The sequence below is a fragment of the Conger conger genome, chromosome 6, assembly GCF_963514075.1.
Source record: "Conger conger chromosome 6, fConCon1.1, whole genome shotgun sequence".
Classification (NCBI taxonomy): Eukaryota; Metazoa; Chordata; class Actinopteri; order Anguilliformes; family Congridae; genus Conger; species Conger conger.
In genome coordinates, this window is record NC_083765.1 from 30,956,278 (window position 1) to 30,975,971 (window position 19,694).

Sequence of the window (19,694 nt, forward strand, 5' to 3'; positions counted from 1 at the left end):
AACACGTTAAAACATGACAAGATGTTAAATGGCTCTCCTTCTACCTGAGTTAATGTCCCCATGATAGTTATGTAAAGAATGTAGAGAGCCATACATGACATAAAATTAATTGATTTATGTTAGTTTTAAGGGGGGCAGGTCGTGTTACATTAAAGACGCAAAAACGGTGACCCGGTTAGGCGTAGGCTACATAAAACTTCTTTTTTTATCTTAAATTAGCCTAAGTGATACCTTTCACAATGTCAATGCCCTGTGAATAATATATTTAATGACACACTTTAACTGTCCACGTATACAACTGGTAGCCTAGGGTGGCAGAAAAAAACAGCTGCTTATTAAAAAATTATTTGAACGAAACAAAACAAGTGAAAGTGTAGCTACTTTCATGGATTCCCGATTGTCACGAAAAAAAACGCCCCATTCCCTTTTACTGGTGTATCCGCCAATAGGAAGGGCTGAACATACACTGTCGGGCGATGCTTAGCTGGTTGCAAAGAGGAAATGTTTTGCTGTGCTTAGGCAGCGCCTTGTGCCGTCGACGCGGGGGTGTAGTTTCGTTGTGAAAAAAACGTGGTGTAAATGAAATCTTCCAAACTGGGAAATCTGAAATCGGACAGATAATTCACTTTTTACGTCGCGTGCATTATGCTACTAGCCCTCCTGCGGGGGGATTAATTTGCTGAGATGGTTTCGTTGGGAAGGGTTGTCAAACTATCCGCTGGAGTTCTCCGATGTTCTCTACCGTACTACACTGTTGCCAGAAACAGGACAACACCGATTAAACTCCTTTCAAAGGTAAGTTTAGAGCACTTGTTGATGTTACTTAAGCAGGACCACAATTAGTGCACGTAGGTTTTTACTTTCCACAAAAGATACCGCTCCTGATCTTTGCTGAGGAGAAAGGGGCAACGCTATTTTTATTGGCATACATTCACCAGTTTAGCAGCCAACGATCCTAGCCATCTATACTATGAACAGAGGAAATTGAGTAGACGGGATTATGAATTTTGCAGAAATTAAATATTACATTTAACATATGCTATTCATGTTATTAATTATAACAGTTCCACAATTATAGAGTCGTAGGAAGTCGCGGCAAATTAACTCTCGAATTATTTATTTAACATATTTGCAGTTTGACAGTTTTTCTAAAATGGTTTCTTAAAGTTTGAATCCACTGTGTAGGGTGGCCCAACTGGATTGCCGTTGCAGATACGCGTTACGTGGGCGTGTGTAGACACCGGTAGACAGTCGTTTATGCTCTTCAACCTCGGCACTTTCTTATCAGTCCAACGTAACTCCAAAATGGATGCATTGTTCGGCCTGCGTGCAGTGGAGGAATGCTGATGCGACTCTCCAGTTTCTCACTCAAGTGTTTATGGTCCAGGGAAAGCGATTCATTGATTAATTAATATCGTCGTTCTTACACCGTTCTGCTAAACACTGTGCACACGGTGATTTCCCAGTTGTCCCATTTTAATGAGCAGGGATTCAGAGTTAGACGGGATAAATTCATTATGCATGGATGGGCATCACAGTGTGCAGCTGTTATGTACTTCACCCAGGCGAACGCACTCCTGAAAATGCTGACCTGCATAGCCTCGTTCCATCTCGCGCTCTCTGTGGGTCGTAAGAGCGCAACCACATATGACTCATAAAGTTATCTCTGTCGCAAAATTCTGACGAAATTAGTTAGGGCTACAGAACAATTAAGCAATTGTTTGATTTGTGAAATTTGCTGATCAAACAAGAAAACCTGCCTGGGGGTTTACAGAATAAACTACACAATTATTTCAATGTGCTTCAAATAAATGACATGAATGAAGGTTTTCTGCCAACTAGATACTTGTGACCAGCTTAGCCAGCACAGTTTTCTGTGAATAGTCAGTAATGGGGGAGGAGTAGAGAGTTACTCCACCTCTCTTGCTGCTCTCCGGGCTGCCAGCTGTCCTCCGGGGTTAATTACAGGGTTAAGACAGGCTGTGAAATATCGATACTTTGGTGTGCAATAGATGTGTAAGCCCACTAGTGATTTAAACAAGTGAATCACCTTTCTGGCTTGGCAACAGTGCATGGATATTTTACAGCGTTGAGTGTAATAGTTTAGTCCCCAAGCCTGGGAGAGCTTCAGGCCATAGATGATGTCCACCTCCACCTCTTTGTACCAATGGGGAGTGAGGTTTCTTGAAACCAAAAAGAGTTTGAGCTGCCTTATTATAAGTGACTCACTTATTTGAATCATTCATTTTGTTTTTCCATGTAGCAAGAAACCTTTTAGGCTAATTGCAAAGGCAGCTTGGCCTGTGCTCAGCCTCAGGCAGGTTTTTGCTGTGGTTTGCCTTAAACTGTGCACTCTAAATGATTGTTAGTGTTCTGCATGGAATCTGCATGGCTATGTTTTTGATTGGCTGTCATATCAACACACAATTGAGCAGGGCTGTCCGATCATTTTCCTGGAGATCTACCATGCTGCAGGTGTTCACCCCAACCCTAACAACACACACCTCATTCAACAGCTAGATACGTTTAAGCTGCTAATCAGTAGAATCTGGTGTGCCAACTTTGATGAACTTGAGATGAAAACCTACAGGACGGTAGACTCCAGGAACAGGGTTGGGCAGCCCTGTGATATGTGATACTTTTTTCCTGGAAGCCTTTCACACAGCCTCTGAAGTTTGGAGGTTCACTAGACTGCATGCAATATTATAACAACAACAACAAGATAAACCAATGTTGTTACATCTCCTGGCGGCAGTGCTAAAAAAATATTAGATAATTATCTTTGAAGTTTATGTCCCAGCTCTATTACTCCAAACTCTATTGCACCATCATCAGCCATAATAACCTCCCTCTGCAACAGGACATTCAATACGCACTTTTTTATGAAACGTTTTTCAATGCTTTTGCAATGTTTTGTAAACAGTCCTGACTTATCCCATCTTGCACTGTGTGATTACGCAGGCTGAGATTGAAAATCGGCTTCCCAGTTCTGATAATCAGATTTGGTACTGTTCCCAAATCTAATGGCATGTGATCTGGAAGTTTCCATAATTCAAAAACCTCACTCTTAGGCACTGTATTCTTGTACACAGTCATGGACTAGGTTTACAAAAAATGTAAGACTAAACTGCAGTGGAGTGGAGATGGCTGAATTGCAGGCAACATTAAGAAAATTTTCACTTGACAGTAATGAGGCACTGGCCTGATTAATACATTCCACTGTGCTAGCATCTAAACCATCATTACTAGTTCTCGCTTCAGGTCTCTGTTGATTAGCTCATTGGCCAATGTCAGATTGCCATGATTTATTATTGTGCGGTCACAGTCTCTTCAACTAATTGTGTTTACTGAAACAGAATGTTCATTGTTGGTGTTTGGCCCAACAACTTACATGAATTTGAAAAAATTAAATTTGAATTTCACACTTAATATGATTTCTTCTCATCTATGATTTTGTTTTCTGATGCATGCTAAAGCAGTCGCACAGGCACTCAGCAGGTCTGTGATTTTACCTTGACAGCAGCCGGAGGACGCTGTGTTAATGCTTGGCTTGTGTCTTTATTAAATGAGACGGAGCAGTCATCATTCTTCTTCTCTCTGTAATTAACTCATGGATCATTTCAGGCGCTTTTTATCTGTGGCAGGTGCACACAGTGGTAAGGGAAAAAAAAAGGGTCAGTCTCCATTAGCTGACACATGATGATGTTTACAAAGAACAGGAGGGTATTGGCCCTTGGAGCTCAGTTGCTGTGGAAGATTGAATTTAATTGCGATGCGGGGCGTGAGTGAGCCACTCCTGAATTAGAAAGGTCTCCCGGGAGGTCTCCCAGCACACACAGTGATATTATAGCAGACACATAACTCCAGAGTTATCGTCGGTGAGAAAGTTTAGGCTAATTAGATCACACAAGCTCCCACAGTCCTACAACGTTCTGGGAAGGGAAAATGCTTGTGGGAGTGTTTTTGTGGGTGAGGTTGGTTCCAGAAGAGGGAATATGTCCAAAACTATGTCCATAAGTAATGGTGAGAAGAAAGTTGAACAGAAAGCAAAGCCTACAAATGTCTTTTGTAGTTATACGATTTAATAACAATGTCACTGTGATCGCCCTTTAACGCTTTCAGGCCAAAGAGTGCCACATGGCACTCAACCAGTAAAAAGTACTGCTATACTATGATTTAAGCCCCTATTAAAACCTGACTAAACTTAACTTTCTCAATTTTCTCAACCATTATTGGCATTTGGCAGACACTCTTATCCAGAGTGACGTACAGTTGATTAGACTAAGCAGGAGACAATCCTCCCCTGGAGCAATGCAGGGTTAAGGGCCTTGCTCAAGGGCCCAACGGCTGTGCGGATCTTATTGTGGCTACACCGGGAATCGAACCACCGACCTTGCGTGTCCCAGTCATTTACCTTAACCACTATGCTACAGGCCGTATTTAGGTGGAGCCAATTCATATTGGGCTTGGGACTGAAAGGGTTAAAAGAAGGTTCCCACTGCAGTTTAGTTTTACACATTAGCACTCAGTTCAATAAAGCAATGCCCAATGGTGTATAATCATATAGTGGAGATGGCCTAGGCAAGTGCTGTAAAATGCTTTTATGCTCAGCTGATTTATGTGTCTGGCCATCATCTACAGAACTGGAATCCAAACGGTCTTGGGAACAGCAGTGGCTGTAATAGCCTTCAGAATAACTGCAGGCCCTGAAAATCCCTGTGTTTTAGCCAATTTCACCTGTGTTATAGACTGACATTATTAATAGTTATTAATAAAAGAGACGCACAGTGAAGTTGAAGGGAATACTAATATGGCAGTTGAATGGCCATATGAGTACTTGCTTTTTCTGTCCACAGCAGATTTAACCTTCATGTTCCTGCTTTACACAGCTGAAAACAGTTTAAAACAGTTATTGCGCAATTATGGTAAAAATAGCAAATGTGTCATGGTGGCTTCAGACATCTTGTATCTTATGAATGGCATTCACGTTAATCTTACAGTACTCTGTAGTATTAGGCTACACTAGTAAATAGTTACAAAAACTGTCTCGCAAGCTGTGGTAATTTGATAAGGTTAGCTAGATGGTTTATAGAATGGGAATACGAGCCACAATGTTTTTATTCTGATAAAAACTAGATAAAAAATGTAAAAGAAAAAAATGAAAAATTATGTTTTAGCTGTCAGGTGTCCCCACAGCTCCATGTGTTCGCACGGAGAGCCAAACTTATTCCCCCCGCTGCTTGTAATTTCAGGAACCTGGATGAGAGTCACAGAGCAGTGACTGTGATATTGATGATTTGCAGTTCAGCGGGCAGAGCTGTACCGGTAATGTTGATGAGCAAGGTGAAATTAAAGGCCCATGAGAGCAATTCGGTAATGGATGAAAAGAGGTCCATACAGATTTGTCTATGAATGGCTTTTCCTTTTCTCTCTCTAACTGCTCAATTAGAGTAAAACAGCTCTCTTGGTGATTAAGTGGTCAAATGAATAAGAGAGTTGCACAGTTACTGACAGTTCAAAAATCAATAATTGGAAATGTGAATAGGTGAGACGAGGATGCCTGCAGTCCATTGTGATATTTTCTGATGTCTGTTTCATGTTTGATATTTAGCATATTATGTGTTACATTTAATTGGGTATAATCTCTTTAATGGCAACAAGTTTCAAATAGATTGGAAATTTGGTATTTGGTGGTTAATGTTAATAAGTTCATACCGCCTGTCTCCCAAATATCTTTACATTCATGGGACTGAAAAAATGTGGTTAAAAACCACAAGATTCAACTCATAACTTTTAAAAAGAACAAAACTGGTGCAATCTGAATTAAGAAGTCACTGCAGTGGGTGAATAAACCAAGTACTGTGATGTTGGGCTTGTGGGTGTGATCATGTAGGTCACAGCTCAATAGTTTCCACAATGCATTGCACAAGTCTCCCAAGCCCAATAAGAATATTTACATATTTCCTGTCATATTGAACTAACCTGCCACAGTTAAAAGTCAGATTTGTTTTATCCATCCATCCATCCATTATCTGAACCCGCTTATCCTGAACAGGGTCGCAGGGGGGCTGGAGCCTATCCCAGCATACATTGGGCGAAAGGCAGGAATACACCCTGGACAGGTCGCCAGTCCATCGCAGGGCACACACACCATTCACTCACACACTCATACCTATGGGCAATTTAGACTCTCCAATCAGCCTAACCTGCATGTCTTTGGACTGTGGGAGGAAACCGGAGTACCCGGAGGAAACCCACGCAGACACGGGGAGAACATGCAAACTCCGCACAGAGAGGCCCCGGCTGACGGGGATTCGAACCCAGGACCTCCTTGCTGTGAGGCAGCAGTGCTAACCACTGCACCATCCGTGCCGCCGATTTGTTTTATTGTTTTGTTTTATTTTATAAAATGTGTTATTTTAAAGTATTTAGGGCTAAATAGGCCAATACATTTTGCAGCTATTCGGGTATGATGAACGAGAATGCAATAGGTTGTGCAATTAATGAACATATGCACTTATATTAGTAGGTACTCTCTGTGGACATGTGATACATTAATATGCGCTATCAGTAGTCTGTTTACCTCAGTATTTTTGTGATGCAGTCCATTTCATTAGTGTGATCCTGACCACGCACGTGGGGCTGAGTGCAAGCTGTTGTTGGAGGTGTTGGCGTGATTTATGAGGAGCCACCACCCCACACCCCCTCTATCCATTCTCCACAAGAAATGGAGGTCCTGAAACGCATCCTGCGATACAAATCATTGTCACCGGGGTGGGGGTTGGGTATCCAGAGACTGCTGTAATTGACCTTCGACCCCCAGGCCGCCTCGGGCTGCGCATGCGTGCGTTTCAGATGCATAGCTTTCCCTTGTCTTCCGGTGGCAGGCCTACACGATTGATCTCCTCGCCCTGTCATGGTAGTGTTTCCCTCCACTGTGGTGGTGATTAAACTGGAGGCCTCTGCTATAGCAGAGCTATTGGAGAAGGCCTGGATCCAGCAGGGAGGGAGGCCATATCTCTGATTGACAGGGCTCGTAATGGCACGGACCGTGGAAAACCGAGACCGTTCGTCTCAATGATGGTCGACGTCTCCACCAGAGTGCGTGGTGCGCCGAGTGCACTGCCTGTTTCCATAGCACCGCTAAAACCTCACTGCTTATCAATTCCACCTTAGAACGGGTGGTTTACAGAAATGCGTGAGGACACTCTCGATGTAACGGTACATTAAAATAAATGTCACCTTTTCTCCGCACCTTGGATTACATCTGTGAATGTCACGCAAGGTCTGTGTGGCAGTCGCCTACGTGCTGCGCATGTTGAGTGGCTCGGAGGGACTGTCGATGATTATACGGCCGATGAGGCCTAACGCCACTCCATTTTCATTGCGCTCTTGGTGGTCATAATCACCGAGACGTGCCTTCAGGACTGTGGCCATATCAAATTTGTTTCAGAGCAATGCTAGAGTCACATTTTGCACCAGTAAAATAGTGGCTGCAGGCAGCCTATTGCTCCCCGTACTGGTTTCAGTAAGATATTAAACTGTGTTGTTGGTATTATTATCTCAAAATATTGGTCTTGACTTTTGCTTTAATATATTTGCGTGAGCAGCTTGAACGTATTTTAACATCATTGTCTAGTCAATGTCTCGGCCGAGTGTCAGGAGGCTGCCGTAGGCTGCAATTACACCTAGCTATGCCCAGGCCTGTACAGGATGTTCATTCATGCAAAAGCTAGTTAACTCAAACAGTGACAGAATATCTTTTCTGCATAAAATGCTATTGGTTTGTGATGGGTAAGCACTTCAAATGAAAGGCAAACAGTTTTTAATATGTAAGCTAGGCTATGTCAACACTTGGACTTGGCACACATAGTGTTTACATTATGTCACTTAAGTAGGGAACCGTGTTCCCATTCTCCAAGCGACATAGTAGCTTATGAGCTCATTGCTCTATTTATACTGACTTGGATTCCCCCACACCTTAAAGGCCCACACAAATCAGCTTTCTCTTTCTGGTTTTAGCATCTAAAATATTTGCAAAGAGCAGAGATGTAGGTTTTTTAAAAAGTCCCTAACCCTGCCCCCAGAGTGCCCCAGAGACCAATGGTCAGCTCTCTGTGCTAACATTTAGCAATGTCGTCCAATAATTATGCAGAAACCCATGTCATGTCAAGTAGGAAATAGTTTTACAAACAGCTCTGACACATACCACTTTGACTCTAAAATAGTCATATTTCAACCAACATTTGTTTTACTTTATTATTTATAACTTGAATCAGTATGGCACACAACTCGAAAGCTTCAAGATGATATATGAAAACCTCAAAAACACAAGTACAGCCATAAAAACAAGTCCTTCTCACCCACCTTCTCAAATCCCTCTCACTAAAATGATATTTAATGCTGTATGTTCATTTGGTAATTATTTATTATTTGCTGTTAAAATTCAAGTTCAAGTTCAAGTTACTTTATTTGTACCCGTAGGTAAATTTGTAAATTCAGTTTGTAATTGTGCTTATGCTTGCACAAATGGTGGATATGCCTGGGCGTGGTTAAGCACATGTTGCCATTTGATGTATTATCTCAGCAGTGTGTATGACTGTACCTATTTGTTTAACCTGTCATGTTAATCAAGCAAACACACCCCTGCCTGACACCGGTGAATACAAATATGACTAACGTATAATACGAATGAAATAGTAGGGGTCTATATCACTCCCTTGTTAGTTGGCCCACTGATTGCTCACATCAGCACTGATGTGTAAAAAGTGTAGTAAAATTTCCACACACAATTATGTCCGTGCCCATGATAAATAGAACCCCAGTGAGTAATTTGCTGTATCTGAAAAGATGTTTGCTGTGGCCAGATGCACATTTCATGACAAAGGGACTCCCATGCCAACCAGCAACTTTCTCTGAAGCAGATTAATCAGGAAGCAAGCTGGCTCTCCTGGAAGCATTCCAGTGTTCTCCATGGGCTTCAAGCCATCCCCCGCATTCCACTGAGCCACACCCACTCCCAGATGGAAATGCTTCATTGTGCACACAGACAGCCTTTCTCTTAGGCGCCATGCAGTGTACAGGATGTGTACTCTTTCCCATGTTAGGAGGGAGTGACTTAAGGGAAAATGTAAGGTGCGGCTGGCTAAGGCCTGACAATGGGGTAATTAATTTCTATCTTTTAAACCAGCATGCAGAACAATGTTTTGTAGCTGGCAGTAAAATAGTAAGCTATGTTACACACTCTGACTCTGATCGTTGGAAATGCGCTGATGAAGCTTTGGTTTTTGGCTCAAAGTGGAAACTTTGTAACAAAGGAAAATGTAATCTATTTGTTACAGTACATTTAGCAGTATGTTGCATACAGAATGGGGTGCTTTTTCTGCAGAGAAAAAAAAAACAGGAAAACGGGGAAATATGAGACTAATTCCCTGACACCAGCAAATGGTGCCCTAGAGAATGTCCTGGAAAACAGAAATACAAACAAGCTTGTAAGGTACTGCACCCAGCTCATTGGATAATCCAGAGATAATTATTTGTTTTGTGTCTAAAGGACTGGTCCTTGCCCTGTAGTGGGGAGTGGCTTGAGGTTCTCAGCCAATAATGTCAAGGGACAATACGGACATTTTCTTTCAGTAGCAGAATTGTTGGATGCGCTACCCACTGCAGTGTTTTTCAGTGTATTATTAATTGTAACATTCAACCATTATAGCTTAATGTATGTCATTTGTCCTTTGTAAGCATTGCTGCTTTGCCAGCTCTGATATTCAGTGATCTATCTCATTATCTATGTATGGCCTTTATAGTCTCTCGGGTCAGATTTTATCATCTATTTTTGAAAGAATGGGTTTTATTGGGACCGGTGGCTTTTTCTAGTTGCTGGTGCTATTACAGTTCAGCAGTATTACTATTCTTTTTGGGCAGGGAATGCAGGACAATGGCAGGAAACAAAATGAAGAAATTTAGGCCTACCTACAGTGGAGAAATGCAGTGGAAACAGTGATTAGCTCAAATCACATGACATATAATGCCAAATCCAGTCTGTCTGGACAGTATCTACAGTACCTACTCAGCTGGCCCATTCTCTTATAGCTGTCTGCTGGGGCCCAGCCTCCAGTACTACTGCTGTTAGTTCCAGTTCCATGTCATATGTCTGTATGTTCCACTCTCCAGTTCTTCCCCTCTGTGATCAACTCTCCTGTTCTACCCTTCTACATTCCAGTCTCCTGTTCTACCCTTCTGCTTTCCACTCTCCTGTTCTACTCTCCTATATTCGACTCTCTTGCTCTACCCTTCTGCATTCCACTTTCCTGTTCTACTCTTCTCTATTCACCGTCCTGTTCAGATAAGGCAACGCGAGGCACGCTAACCCTTCCGATTCTGATTCCATTTTCTTTTTCTTTGCTAGATGTGCATGTGGAATACACTGAGTGCTCATTTGTGGAGGTGAAAAGGGTGGACACTGAATAGTGTGATAGTGAGGTGTGGTGAGAATACACTGTTACTGTAAATCGGTGCCTGAAGGCAAAGGTGTAACAACCGAAATTGAAGGCAAAGACCCACACACAGATATGTCATTGGAATAATCATTGGTAGGCACTATATTATACATTCAGACCCATTGCTACTTTTTAATTTTTATTTGGTGCTGTACAGAAGGCCTTGGCTTCTCAGGAAGGAGTGACGTGGTAGGAGTGAGAATGATATGTAAGGCTGCTGACAGTCAGCCAACTGTTGAATGATCATTCGTGACACATTCATTGCCCCATAAAATTGTGGTCTTTCAGTGGAGAGACAAATTGCATGACACTCGTAGTTTTCTCATTAGGTGTGTGACAGTGCTAAACAATCAGCGCTCATTTTGTATATTAAAAATAAATAAATGTATTAATGGGCAACAGATCTTCAGGGACTTTTCAGAAGTCTTGAAGTTACATACACTCTAAAACAGCCTATGTCTTTTTATTTAATGTTCCCAATTTAATGGACTTGTTAGCTTGTAGATGTTCAGTCGATTGTTGCCATTCTGTGCTTGGTTAGCTATACTTTGAAATGGCATGAAAGCAACCATAAAGGTTTACTGACAATGACTTTGAGTTATGAGGAAGGACCTGCCTGAACAGCAGAAAAACTTGATTTATGTGGGAGCATGTAAAAGGAATTTGGAAAATGTACGTACTTATTTGGTGAGGCAAATATACAGTCCCCTCCAAAAGTATTAGAAGAGCAAGGGCAATTCCTTAGAACTACTTAGAACCTAGCACCTTTGGTCTTTTGCTGTAATATTTTGCGCAATAAGTAGTGAACGTTCAAAAGCCTGAAGTCTTTGGCAGCTAATACGGTTGGGAAGAGTGTGTATATAGCAAAATATTAATCATGTAATGTTTAGGTGCCCTCCTAAAATCCTTTGATTAGTATATTTTCAGTGGGGGAAAATCATGTGTGGACATGTTAACTGAATCACAAAACTCATAGATTTGATTGGGTATGTAGTTAACAAATGGCAATGAATTATGTTGTTGAGTAATACACACACAGGCCACTGCATGTGCCTTACATATTTGTCCATAATAGCACAGCAGTAGCGGTCAGTGTTCCACCCATTATCTAGAATGATCATGGTCTAGACAGCGATCTGCTCTGCAGTCAGGATGGGCATGTTGAGGCCAGCCTGCACCACAGCTGAAATCTCTGGGAAACTGGAGAACTGAAAAGCCAGTTATTGTGACCTTGGATAGAAAATACAGGGAGCATATAAATATCTGTATGTTATAGTATTTTTACACCCATGCACGCATACACGTCTGGGTTATAATAAATTCAGAGTGGAATAGCAGGCACCAGTGCTTATGTGCAGTATCTAATTCATGTAAATTGTGTGAAACAAGATAGGAATGGCTTACACTGCTGTAATTAACACGGAATTCTTTCTACCATGTGGAAGTTCAATTTTCAGAATAATATAATATAATGTGTTTAATGGGGAGATTGAATTTCAGTCTCTACTACATAGGGGGCTATTGCATGCCAACTGTGGTTCATATGTTCTAAGTTGTTAAACAAATCTAGATAAAAAAATACCAGGAAATAGAAGCTGAATCAGTCATCTTATGTACGTCTTTTGACCTCAAACGCAATTGTATCCAGTGTATAGCAAAAACTAAATAATTGACCTTAGTGTTCCGATACTTTCTCCAAAAGTCAACTTAAATAAAAAAATTTTACATACATTTAGACCTGTCCAGAAACCAATGATCCTTGATCAACTTCTTTAGAAAGCATTAGCTTTGGATTTTGTTTACAACACCTCACACTATCCTAACTTTTCCCTACAAAGTTACGGATCTTTGAATATCACATTTCGTGCCTTAACATGTTTTTCATTGCTTGGGTTTTTTATTAGGGTATAATTCAAATGAATAATTCAAAATACACTCATTGATAACTTGTTAATATCAACAATTAAGATTTAAATAATTAAAATAGACATCATTACACTTGCAAACACTGCTCCAAATATATATTTTTTAAAAAAGGTCTTTAAGTAATCTTTCCCATTTTGAGCGTATTGATTTAGTATCTTTGATGATAAACTAATTTTGGAAAAGGCTATCCTTCCAATAGCCATCTTTAAAAAATGTCAACGGTTTTATGCAAGATTAATTAAAAAAGTGGATAACATAAATATTTAATTCCTGAAGACATTGTGCTCTTTGAGGCTAGTTACTCAGATTGACTCCCAGTACAGAATGCCAGCCTAAGATGACCTCACTACACTGAAAAGCCTTACTCCTCACAGTGGTTTAAATGCGCTTCACTCAAATGAGCCTGACCCTCACTGAGGCTAGAACATACGTTTCTAAGATGTACCTATCCCTTACTGATATGCGGGCAAGATGTAGCTCCAGGATTCTTTTTCCTACCTGTTGGGCATGACTATTGCAATGACACACAGTAAGTAAGAAATGGCAGGATGAGGTTTCTGCTATACTACAGGCATCTGTATAAAGAAAATGACAAATTGCTTCTGATCCTTTTGTAGTGTGCTGGTTTTGGGAGTGCTGGACTGAATGTTTAAATTAGATTTATGTCAGTGTGCAATTTCTTTAATTGTCTTCATGATTTTATCACCTGGCCACCCCATTTGTATGTGAGGTGCTTAGAATTTTCTGTCCTGTAAAAGTGAGCTTCCTTTAGACAATCAGACAGCACAGGGAATCGGATCCGTTCCAGAATTCTTATGAGACTATATAATTTGACAGGCTCATTCTAAGAGGAAGGCAAATGTAGTGTCTGTTATCGATTCAGTGCTTGAACCAGAGGTTACCAATTACACAGGTGGTACATTAAAGCCAAACTGCTGCTATCAGAATCAAAATTAACTACACTGGATCTTATTGCTATGGTTAGATTTTTTCTGACCATGAAGACTCTGACCTACCTTTCATTTTAATGTGAAATGGAGACCACCGGGTTTGTGTGTGAATAGAACACAAAATCACCAGTTTGGCAGGCATCCAATGTCTTCTCAATACCAGATTATCTCACTCTGTCTTCATGGAAGGATAGATCTGGGTGTGCCCGCCGATGGTGCTTATTGGGCGGGGGTGGCGAGGGTGGACTTCGTCTCATCCTCTCATATGGCAAGCCCAGCCCCCGAGGATACTGGAAAGCTTGGTAACCGAGGATTGGTCTGACTCATTGGTCTGGAGACGGCATTCTTAGGGGGTCACATGACTGGACTATAGATCAGGGTTTCGGGGAAGTAAGATCTTTGAGTTCACTGGCATTTGTTCCACAGAAAATTAAAATATCTGTAACAATCTCCTCATCCTCTTACCAACTGCTCTGAGACCCTCCAGTAATCTCTTAATGGCATGAAAATGTATTTGAGCTTGCCTCACGGAGTAGTGGATGCCTTTGTATGCCTCAACATTCTGATGGCTGGAGTGAAAAGAGAAAGAATGTTATCCCTCATTTAATCTCAGAAACTACAATTTAACAATAAAAAGCAACAAATGTTGCAAATACTGCATAATCTTGTTTTCTTTTCCAGAAGGTTGCATCGACAAAATTAGCTGAATACTGCCCTGTTGGCTGTTGATTATATATGTACATAAACTTTGGCATGAAAACTAAGACTTTGAATGGCCTGGTTTTGACTGTACTGCAATGGTTACAATGGAAACTCTCTCAGGCAGTTTGTCAGAAGCACCATACCCACCTAAGGCTTCATTAAAATGGTTACATTTTAAGAGGAATATATGCACCTGTGATTTGCATTTGCATTTTGCTGTGAAAGCCATTGGATCTACTTATGATAAAATAATGCTGTATTATGATCATTGCGATTCAGTTTCATAGTGGAAAACTTGCTGCCCAGTAATGATACTTGCGTTCTTCTGAGGAATTTCACTTTTTGAGCAATTCTGATGAAGGTCTAGCACTGAAACATCAGACCCCAAATTTGCAGTTTTTTGCAGTATGCAGTTGTTGCATTGAGTTTATTCTTTTTTTCTACTCCTTGAGGATATAAAATCACATTCTCTGATTTTTTTCTTTGTTTTAGATCCGGTCCAAACAGCTCAAGTGGGGACATCAAAGCGTTCTCTTCTACAGTACAACAGCACCCTCCAATGGTACATGTGTCTTTACACTTTTGCTTTCAATTCTTGCTCTGCTGGAGAGCCTGCTGATTGGTTTATGGGAGGGGCTTTATATCTGCAGTTCCTCATTTTCTGTTCATATGTTTCATAAACTCAATGCTGGAAAGTTAATTTTGTGTCTTGCTCTTGCTCTCTTGTGCCGTAGATATTTCCGTTGTGTATAAATATGGCCGGCCTGTGCTGACCATCCCCCTGCCCTCCAGGAAGGAGGACTGCCTGTTCTTCTTGCGGCCCATGCTCATGAACGTGGGTGACTTCATTGAGGACATCCAGCGAGAGGATGCGGGCGTGGCCACCGCCATGGTGCTCACCTTAGGTACCCTCCCTGTTTACCACACAAACCACCTCAGTACAGATACTGTGTGGAGTGTAGTTCTGCCCTGCATACTGCCTCCATGTTCATCAGACTCTAGTGCAGGGCTGCCCAACCCTGTTCCTGGAGATCTACCTGTTAAGGAGGGTGGAGTGAAAAATAATGGGACACACCCTAGAGATTCACGTTCCCTGCCATCTACACTTACTGGATCTTGACGGTGGCAGATTTTGTGGGTTGTTTTTTCATAGTATGTGGGCGTGAGCATGATGAAGTCACCCAGAAACATGAAAAGACTTCCGCTGAAACATACATAGTTTTACACTACGCTGTGGCAGTGGAGGAGGGCGGAGTTGTAGTCATTTTTTTCGTACACTTTGTAAATGGGACAGTGGAGGGAGGGAGTCCACAAAGATCGGTTTCTGGGACATGGAGTGGAGGAGGGTAGTAGTGGAGTGAAGGACTAATGGGACACACCCCAGCAGTTCTCAGCCCTTGATGATCGTGATTTAAGGAACCAGGCTGTAGGGTTTAATTTCAACCATAATTTGGCACACCTGATTTGATCAATTAGCATCTCAATGAGATCTGTTGAATGAGATGTGATTGGCTTCATTAATTATGCATGCAGTACATGTTCCCAGTCGTATAGTTTGTAAAAATGGCATTGTATAGATCATGATTGAATTGAACAATTGAACGGCATTTTGTTTGGCTAATTGTTTGCAATTGATTGTTTCTGTTTTCCATTGCTACCCACTCCACAGATGGACAGCGGGTGTCTTGCACATCATCGTTGGACACTTTGCTCAACAAAGACTTCCAGCTGGTCATCAATGATGTCACCTACAATGTTCACTCTCCCAGGCGAGGTAAAGCACCACAGAAGGGCCCGGATCTTATCTCTCCACACCAGAATTAGGTCAAATAAGTCATTGTTTTGGAATCAAATGCATTTGTACGCTTTACTGAGCTTCTACTGTACACGTGTAGTGTCTAATGTATTCAAACCTATGAAATACTCTAAAAAAAGTGCAACGCCCACCATCTGTTCCTCTTGGTTGGCTCAGTTGCACCAGGCAAGATCACTCGAGCACAGAAAAGTATTTGAATCCAAAACAATTAGGAAATTAGAAAAATTAGAAAACACCGTGCCCCCCACTCCCCCCAAACATGTTAACTTGTACCTGTATATTGTTACCCTGTGCAGAAAAGGTGTCCAGTGAGCACGTGATGGAGGCAGAGGACATGAAGACTATCGTCCACATGATGCACATGGCCATGAACATCCCAGGACATTACCTGCTGAAGGAGAGGGACCTACTGGAAAAAATCGACAAGCTTAAACAGGAGCTGTCGCCCTTGGAGACGGTAGATTATTTCACCCCCCGTGCTGTCCGAGCATAGCATTTAAGTACACCCCTCTCCACCATGATGAATAACATAGGTTGACACAGAGCAAGGTAGCAGACAGTAATCATTCTGAACTGGTTTGCAATAGCTTTACCCCCCATTTATCCATTCTGACAGAACGTGAATGACTTTCTAAAGAGACCATGGGCCTCTTATATTTTATTCTGAGAGAGCTTGGCAGAGAGCCCTTGATACCTCTGTTTTATTTTGTATTCTGTCCAAGGACCCACAACAGGCAGGTAATAACTGAATCTGTCAGTATGGGAAAGTAATCATTCAGTTTGAACTGTGAGGGAGAATATTTCTTTATTAGTTTTTAACCTTAAATTTCTCTTCCAACCGTAATACCTAGATTCTTGGCCTGTTCCACCACTGCAGTGTCCTCTCTTATTTTGGAAGGGTGTACAGTACAAGTTTGTTTGTCTTGTACATAATCAGTCAGCCGCTACTTTACATGCAATTTTACAGTTTGGGTAATGTTGATAATGGTGCACAAAAAACTGGTTTCACCACTCCAGTTTTCATACTAGTGAAGTAAACATTCATTACATGTATCATATTGAATGTTGCTGTTGCTTTAGTGTACATACAACTTATAAAGCACTTTGATTAGTGGCAAGCAGATTAGGTTACAATCCAGTGTTTTTTTATTTAACTTTGTGTGCTTAAACATGTGTTTGTGTGTCTGTGTGTGTTCATTGAGCAGGTGAAAGCCAAGCTTGCGCTCCGGGCAGAGTCTTCCACTATCAGAGCTATGTGGTTGGGCATGGCCTTGTTGTCAGTGCAGGGGGGGGCACTGGGCTGGCTGACCTGGTGGGTCTACTCCTGGGACGTTATGGAGCCTGTCACCTACTTCATTACCTACGGCACCAGCATTGGAGTCTTTGCTTACTTTGTCCTCACCAAGCAGGTCAGTGTCTGCTCTAACATTAACCCGCAATAAAGTTTTAGGAATTTCAAATGGGTTTGACATTATACACACAGTGACTTCACTTTTGTTCCATTTGAGTCCTTCCTCTCTTAATGTAAAACGGGCCTGGTAATTGGAACCAAATCACATTACCAAGTCAGCAGAATGGCTAATGTTCTGACCCCTAACCGTTTATTGTGTACTTTTTTCTCAAAATAATCAGCAAAATGTCGGAATGGGCCTAAGAGCTGTCTCACATGTCTGTGTCCATGTACAGTTTAGAATAGAACTAAGAGAATATCCTGACATCTGGGTTTGTTTTCCACAGGAGTATATTTATCCTAATGCCAAAGACAGGCAGTTTCTGCATTACTTCCACAAAGGGGCCAAGAAGCAGCACTTTGATGTACAGAGATACAATCAGCTGAGAGATGAACTGACTCAGGTATGCCACTCCCACAGGTGATAGTACTCACTGATGTATAGTACTTTCAATGGTGATATAATCTCAGGTCTCAAGTGTAGTTCTGCCACAATCCTTGGCTCGGGTATAGAACTATCACAGATTGAAACTCTTGCCCAGTAATGATTCCTCTCTGTGTCCTCAGGTGCAGGAGGATTTGAGAAGACTGAAGAAACCCATCCAGCAGCAACTTCCTTTGGAACAGATCTTAGCCAAAGAGTGAGGAGTGGGCAACACACTCATTCTCTCACTGTCACTGTCTCACAGACGCACACGCATGCACACACACACACACACACACACACACACACACACATGGCCAAGGATATAATGACAGGACTTCCTCCACCATGTTCAATTTTGATGATGGTGCCTTTTTCTTATGTCTCTTCAATATTATTTGAATGCCTTTGTTACATAGCCAATCATTGTTATCAACATAGTTTAAATACATTTATATAATGAACTATAATGAACTATATACTGAAATGCATATCATGATTGTTGCCCAAGTTCTATGGTCTTAAGCACCATACAGTCACTGTGATCACTGTGGGAAATGGGTTACACAGGATCAGTGTTTACAGTCCCATCGATGGACGATGAGTGTTTTCACACCCCCATACATGTTCTTCCTGTTTTCAAGGACTGCTATGGTGAAAGTAAGGTACCTTGAGGGAGTAAAGAAAGAAATCTGATTTCTCATTTACAGTAAGCCTGAAACATGAATCATTTCTGCCCATCAACCAAGGTTAAAACAAAGCATGTTCAGACCAGCAAGAAAATATGACTTACTACTTGGGTGAAGCTCTTAATCCAAGTCAAACCTGTAAATCCTGGGTGCTTATCTACTTTTAATAATGCTATGACCTTTCAGATCAATAAATAATAAAGGACACTAGGCAGCATGTAGTCTGTTTTATTTATTTATCTTCACACTAAAGTTCATGGTTCAATACTTTATCTTTAAAAAAAGAAATGTTGCTGTAAAACATAATGCAAACCGATGTAAAAACTAGTATGGCACAGAAAGGGTCCTGGTATATTTATGTGGAGCTCTTAGCATTTCAGTGTGGAACATTAAATTGCAATTGCAAATCACAGCAAAATAATACATTTAAAGAAGTGGTGCCACCAGAAAGAATCAAAGATTAACTAATTAATTTACAGGGCAAATGTGTATTTCTGTTGAGTTCCTTAAAGGCCAAAGCCACGTTAATAAAATTAAGTGAATTTTCTCAATGGGTTGAAGTAAGGAACAAATTTCCTTTGTGCAATTTTACAAGTTAACAGTTTCATTCATATTTGTTTGGGGATTGCCTGGCATAGAGCACAAAATGGAGTAAGAACACATCAAAAACCTGTCCTGAACTGCTTGAGATTCCAGTGCTTTGAAATAATAAGATTAATTTGGTCCAACTCCAGCATTTACAAGCTATTACATGGTTGGATTGAGAAGGAAAAATCCACCCTCGTCTTATAATAGAGTGGCCATCCAGTCAGGAAGATACTTAACACGTGTTGCTATTAGAAGGGTCTTTATTTCTGCAAAAAAGTACACCTGCTGAATACTTCTCTTTACAGTGGTTGACCACCTCTTTCAGTAGAAAAGTCCAAATTTCTGCATGCTCCCATTTAGCTTTTTGCTCTCGGCAAAGCGTGTGCCTGACACAGTTATTCAGGCATCCCTTACATAGAGGATAACAAGCAATACTGAATATTGAGAAAACATCATCCTATATAACCTGTAAAATGTAATATAATTATTGTAATATAGATTTAAAAAACATGTTTAAAGACATTATTGAAGAAAGCAAAATCCAAGAGTATTCTGTAATATTAATACAGTTCACCCAGAATTGCTGTGGGTAAGTACTCTTCTACTGGATTATGAATGCTTCAGTATGGTGTTTGGGAATGCACTTTCTG

General features: G+C 41.1%; 1 protein-coding gene across 1 annotated transcript; it reads left to right on the forward strand.

Moving 5' to 3' along the window:
• The first annotated feature begins 474 nt into the window (after positions 1 to 474).
• On the forward strand, positions 475 to 18,673 carry LOC133130920 (calcium uniporter regulatory subunit MCUb, mitochondrial-like). The gene is made up of 8 exons (XM_061245922.1): positions 475 to 795; positions 14,570 to 14,639; positions 14,812 to 14,982; positions 15,747 to 15,851; positions 16,190 to 16,350; positions 17,099 to 17,302; positions 17,631 to 17,747; positions 17,911 to 18,673. The coding sequence occupies exons 1-8, from the start codon at positions 685 to 687 to the stop codon at positions 17,986 to 17,988; spliced, it is 1,017 nt and encodes a 338-aa protein (XP_061101906.1). The 5' UTR covers positions 475 to 684; the 3' UTR covers positions 17,989 to 18,673.
• Positions 18,674 to 19,694: the final 1,021 nt, after the last annotated feature.

Excerpts from the sequence above, each read along its gene's own strand:
- LOC133130920 (XM_061245922.1), top strand. The coding sequence starts at position 685 with ATGGTTTCGTTGGGAAGGGTTGTCAAACTATCCGCTGGAGTTCTCCGA. Across the intron at positions 14,640-14,811 it reads TACAACAGCACCCTCCAATG|ATATTTCCGTTGTGTATAAA; the intron begins GTACATGTGTCT and ends CTTGTGCCGTAG. Across the intron at positions 15,852-16,189 it reads TGTTCACTCTCCCAGGCGAG|AAAAGGTGTCCAGTGAGCAC; the intron begins GTAAAGCACCAC and ends TACCCTGTGCAG.